The sequence below is a fragment of the Parus major genome, chromosome 13, assembly GCF_001522545.3.
Source record: "Parus major isolate Abel chromosome 13, Parus_major1.1, whole genome shotgun sequence".
Taxonomy (NCBI): Eukaryota; Metazoa; Chordata; class Aves; order Passeriformes; family Paridae; genus Parus; species Parus major.
In genome coordinates, this window is record NC_031782.1 from 16,317,410 (window position 1) to 16,323,042 (window position 5,633).

Below are 5,633 nucleotides of genomic sequence, written 5' to 3' on the forward strand. Positions count from 1 at the left end.
ATGGGATGGGAGGGGATGGGATGGGATGATGGGATGATGGGATGGGATGGGATGGGATGATGGGATGGGATGATGGGATGGGATGATGGGATGGGATGGGATGGGATGGGATGATGGGATGGGGAGCCACTGCCAGGAGTGAGTGAGTCATTGCACAGCCTTGGTTTGCAAGTCAGTGTAGGATGTACCCTGCCCCTGCCCATGGCTGTGCAGTGGGTTGGGGCTCAGCCCTGTCCCCATGATGGAACACAAACCCACTTGTGGCCAGCAGGGTGTGGAATGATGTGCTGAGAAGGAGCTGGGCAGGATGAGACCTTTCTCCTTGAGTGAGGAAACCCAGCTGGTCATTTGGTTGGTCTAGAGAAAGAGAGATGGGGTTCTTTGGATATCACTGCATATTCCACACAGCAGCCGTCTGCTTTTAGTGATGTGGTACACAACGTGCCTGATCCTCCCTCCGTTGTGAGCCTGGTGGAAGCATGTCCTGTTTTCCATTCGTTTATTTATTTATCATCTTGTTTTCAGCCTCTGCAAAGCTTGATATTGGTATAGAGCCTGGGAAGTGTGCACAGAGCAGAGTAACAGATAGTTGTGATTTGGTTACAAGGCAATAATTTAAGTGGACAGGTTTAGCTGATAACATAAAGCACACAGGAGAAATCGCTTCGGTTTATAAATGTCAGCAGAGCCCCTGCGAGTGAGCTGCTGCCTGGTGCTGCTGCTCCATCCAATATATTAAAAGGAGATATAAACAGATGTCTGAAAAAATCTGCCTGACCAAGATTAAAAGAATGGGGCTATAAATTAAAGTCTTCCTTGGCGTCTCTTTAAGCAACTTTATGGACAGAGCGCGTCCAAATAAATGAGTGCTAATGCTCGGAGGGGTGGTTTGGGCTGCAGAGTCCCCGGGGTGGGGATGGCTTGTGGGGACAGCAGTGTCAGTCAGAGCTGGCATGGGAGACCAAAGCCTGTCCTGGTGCTTCTGCAGCTGATAAAGGGATTAAATCAGGAACAGGAATAACACCATCCCTGCAGTGTCGCCACAGGATCAGCGTCTCCTGTTTGGAAAATAAACGCTGTCGCTCTGCTCTGACATTTATTCCCAATAAAGACCTTGTCGTTTGTGCAGTGACAAGGGTTTTATCCTCTGGGAGTGCTTCACCTGTTGGGCACTGTCTTTTTGGCGTGAGGCAGTGAGTGATTGAGGGGCAGCAGAGGCTGGAGCTCTGCTCAGACCCTGCGGTTTTCTCTCGATCCATTGCCCCAAGGCGATGCAGTAACACCTATTCAAACAGAGAGCAGGTTCAGACTGGATATTGGGAAGGAATCCTTCCCTGGCAGGGTGGGCAGGCCCTGGCACAGGTGCCCAGAGCAGCTGTGGCTGCCCCTGGATCCCTGGCAGTGCCCAAGGCCAGGCTGGACAGGGCCTGGAGCCTCCTGGGACAGCGGGAGGTGTCCTTGCCGTGCCAGGGGTGACACTGGATGAGCTTCAAGATTCCTTTCCACCCAAACCATTCTGTGATTCTATGATTCTGTGACTTTATTTTAAATTTATTTTAATTTATTTTAGCTGTGGCTAAAAAAATCCCAAGCGTGGGATATTTTTTAAGTGCTAAGGAGTACAAACCAGTTGTGGGGGCGGGAGTTTGCTGCTTCCCCCTCCACAGCTGTAGCCCTTCTGGCAGGTTCGTGGAGGGGATTTCACAGCTATTTCTACTCACTGGGTAGTTGATTTAGAGCTGGGAAATTAATTAGAATGGAAACTCTTCTTTCCCTTTATGAGGAGCAAGGGATGAGGTCTGGCAGCTGTAGGATTTGCAGCTCTCAGGGAAGAGGGACCATTCAGCAAGACATCTAGGCAGTGCCTACCTGTGGATACACATCTTTTATTTGTCTGAGGTGTCAAGGAGAAAAAAATGATACAAAATGGCTTAAATATAGATGTGTTTTGATATTTTTTTAATTGAGTTTCATTTCCCAAATGCAACTTAATGCAAACAATAAGTAAAAAATTAATTTCTCTCGGGAAAAAGCTATTAACAGAATGATTCTGTTTTAGCAGCATGTGAAGCTGTGTAATTGCTTACATATGTATTGCTCCAGTGTGTGCTCCCAGTTGTTGAATACTATCAAATTATAGGAATCAAAGAGAATCAACTATTTTTAAGGGAAATGTCTAGAAGCTACATACTGAAATATGATTAAAATTCAGGATTTCCAGCTTATTCGTCTAAATCAGCAATTTTAATCACATTATTCAATTCAACCCACCCTCAAACACACTTTTGACTTCAAAATATCCCAAACTAAATAAGACAGAAGACCTTCCTTGAACAGCTGTAACATTTTTAAATGGCAATGTCAATCTTTTTGTTGAAAGCAGAGATGTTTTTCATGGTTTATTTATTAAAGCAGCACATTTGTCCTGCTATGCCGTGAACCTGGGCTACCGTGCAGAGCGGCAAGGAGAAATCCCTGGAGCTGCTTAAACACATCAGAGTTTTGCTCTGGGCTTGGGATGCTCTTGGTTAAATCTCATTTCGTGTGCAAAGCAGGAGCAGGAAGAGTTTGTGTCCTGGCTGATGCAGCCTCTGTAATTTGGCAGTGCTGGGTGTGCAGCTCGTCAGCACCAGGTCTGGGTTGGGTTTTATTTCCTGCTGGCTGAGAATAGAAACGGGAGGCTGGGCTCCTCCTGGGCCTGCTCCTGTGCTTTCCCTTTGGATGATTCTCTCAAGCAAAGCCCATCCACCTCCCTGCTCTGCCCAGGCAGGCTGATGTGGCTGGATGCAGCCAGAGCTGCCCTGGCAGGGCTGTGCCTGGCTGGTGACAGCCCAGGGCTGCTGCTGGGGCTGTTCCTGGCTGGTGACAGCCCAGAGCTGCTGCAGGGGCTGTTCCTGGCTGGTGACAGCCCAGAGCTGCTGCTGGGGCTGTTCCTGGCTGGTGACAGCCCAGAGCTGCTGACACGGCCAGGGAAGGGAAGGACGCTGGCTGCGGGGGGAGGCACCTGGCTCGCCCCTCGCTTTGCCCCCTGAGTGCGGCGGTGGCTGCAGAGGACAGGATTGTCCTCCTGTGCCCTCTGCTCAGCACGCCATGGCATTTTGTCCTGGAACAGCCTGGGCTGGCAGGGACCTTAGAGCTCATCTCGTTCCACCTCCCTGCCGTGGGCACGGATGTGTCCCACTAGAGCAGGTGATCCTTTGCTGTGTTTTCCTTGCTGGCAGAGCCCTGTCTCGGTGAGCCAGAGACAGGAGATGTGGAGTTGCCCTTTTCATGGAGATCCTACAAAGTCCTTTCTGACTCGTCCTCCCAGCTCCACCACCGGTGAGGGCCACAGCAAATTCCTGCAGAGCCCAGCTCTCAGCGTGGGAGGATGCTCCCATGGACAGACAAAGATTAAAGGTCCTGCATATCACAAGTTTGAGGAATGGGAGGAGGTTGGGATCTGTCCATGGGAAGCATTCCAAGCCTGTCCTCCCATAGTTTAAGATGGGGAGATAATCACATGTCTTCTCACATATCCAGGCAATGCAACCTCCAGTGGACAGGACTGATGGAGAGAAAGAGGGTCTACCAGAAATGCAAACCTTGTTTTAATAGGAAATCCTCCAAGTTGGATTTTCCTCTTTTTTTCTAAATGCATTTATACCAACTGGATGACTACAGGCTTTGAAATATTTCTGTCTGAATTGTGACAAACATCCCAGTCTCATGTAGGAAGCACCAGGTCCTTTGATCAGGGAAATGTCTCTTTGGGCTTGAACAGGGAGGGATCAATCCAGTTGTTCCCGAGACCAGAGCTTTTTGTCTGTGAGTACATTTATGGTACAAAATAATTACCCTTGTCTTCACTTCCCTTTGGTAGGAGATGCTCCCTGTCTCCTGCAAGCTGTTACTCTATCCCAGGTATCTTTTTAGGTAGAAGGAAGAGAGAAAAGAAAGGCTGAATAGGGAATCCTCCTCAGGAGGGAGGAAGCTGTGGTCTGTCTGTCCACCTGTGAGCAGCTCAGTGGCTGTTCAGCTGCAGCCTTGCTGTCCTGGGCAGGCAGAATTCCTGCATTAAGAGAAGAAGAAATGCCATCAAGAAATAGCAACCAAATATTGCCTCCTCTTCACCGCAGTGCTGGGCTGGCCGTCGAGATATGTTTGTGGTGAACTGCTGAAAAACACTCTGAATTTCCTATTTTTTCTGCATTTAAAATTTTCTGTTTTATAAAAAAAAAAATTTTCCTATTTCTGCATTTAAAACCAAAGCTTAATGTATTCTGTGTATTTTTGTTGGCAGATAGTAGTGATCATAAATTCCCTTTAATACAGCATTTGCACACCAGCACAGCCTTGATGTGCAGCGTACTTGGCTGTACTCTGTGGGATGCTTTGATTTCCCTTTGGTAGATGCATTTTGTTCTGTCTGCCCCAATCAGCAGAAATTCCCCTTTCTCTATGTAGCCTCCAAATCTACTTCTGGTGTGGAGTTTTGGTGCTCTCCTAGGAACTGGGCTGGAAGGGACAAAGGAACCAGGGTTTGCTGGGTTCAGGGTTCCACCTCCACTGTGGCTCAGAGCCAGCCTGGCAGCACAGGGACACCTTTGGTGGCTCAGGGTGGCATTTCTGGGAGGGAAAAACAGCCCTTTACGGGGGCTGCTGGATGGGAGCAGGGGCAGTGGTGGATATACCACTCCTCACCATGTGGGATGAAGCTTTTCTCCCCTTCTCCCAGGGAGGAGAATGTGCCCTCAGCTCCCAGTTCCTCCCAAAGCTGGGAGCAGTGCACGGGCCATGAAATAAGGTGACCTTTGTTTGTAGGTCAGGCTGTTCCGGCAGGATCACACGTGCGGCTGAACCTGGAGACGGGAGAGAGAGAAGCCAAACTCCCAGACAGAGAAAATGGGGAAAGTGGAACAAAAGAAGAGAGAAGAAGGAAAAGGTACAGACATGCAAGACCGTGCAGGGGTGGGCTGTGGGATTCATGCCTTTTATTAGAGGGCAGGCTCCCAGGTGTGCTCAATTACTGCCTCTTCCTGAGACTTAATTGCTGGGTTAGGAGCTCAGCAGTGCTAGAAGCAGAGCCTTGTTCTTTGTGATCCCTTTGGGATGGTGGTGGAAGTGCCCTGAGTGCACATTCAGAGGCACCTTCACGGTTTCTCATGCCACGACACCGAAACTAAATTGACAATGTGGCTTCTTTGAATGAGATTTAGCCCTTTGAAGCATCTGCAGCAGGTGCTCTGAAACTGCTTTCTGAGCCTTGGGATCAGCTGTGACGGACTCAGCCAGCTGCTGTGTCCTGGCTGGGCTCAGCCCCACAAACTCACCTGCACACCAGGCATTGCCAGACTCCCTGGAGGTCACACCTTCCCTGCAAAAACCTTTTTAAACATGATTTAAACCTCAGCTGCTGCTGAATTTCCGCTTGGAACCCTCTGAGAAAAGACTGGTTTAGTTATGAGGGGAATTAATCTCCTGGAGTGTGTCTGCTTTCCCGGGAAGTCTGCGATGAGGATTCTGAGGGAGCACAGGGCTTTTGGGTCAGGGGCTGAGCTGGGGGCCCTGTTGGGCCCAAAGCCCCCAGCCAGTGCCCCTGCAGCTGTCAGCCAAGGGGGGCCAGGGGCCAGTGGCCGCTGCCTGCAGCAGGA

The 5,633-nt window shown here is 49.7% G+C and overlaps 1 protein-coding gene across 2 annotated transcripts in view; it reads left to right on the top strand.

The window, feature by feature from the left end:
* LOC107210794 (nucleotide exchange factor SIL1-like) overlaps positions 1–5,627 on the top strand; it is a 50,126-nt gene extending 44,499 nt beyond the window's left edge. For both annotated transcript variants that reach the window (XM_015642080.1, XM_015642081.3), the window contains exon 4: positions 4,804–5,627. In XM_015642080.1, coding sequence (XP_015497566.1) covers positions 4,804–5,081 — 278 coding nt within the window. In that variant the 3' untranslated portion in view covers positions 5,082–5,627. The remainder of the gene's footprint in view (positions 1–4,803) is intronic.
* Positions 5,628–5,633: the final 6 nt, after the last annotated feature.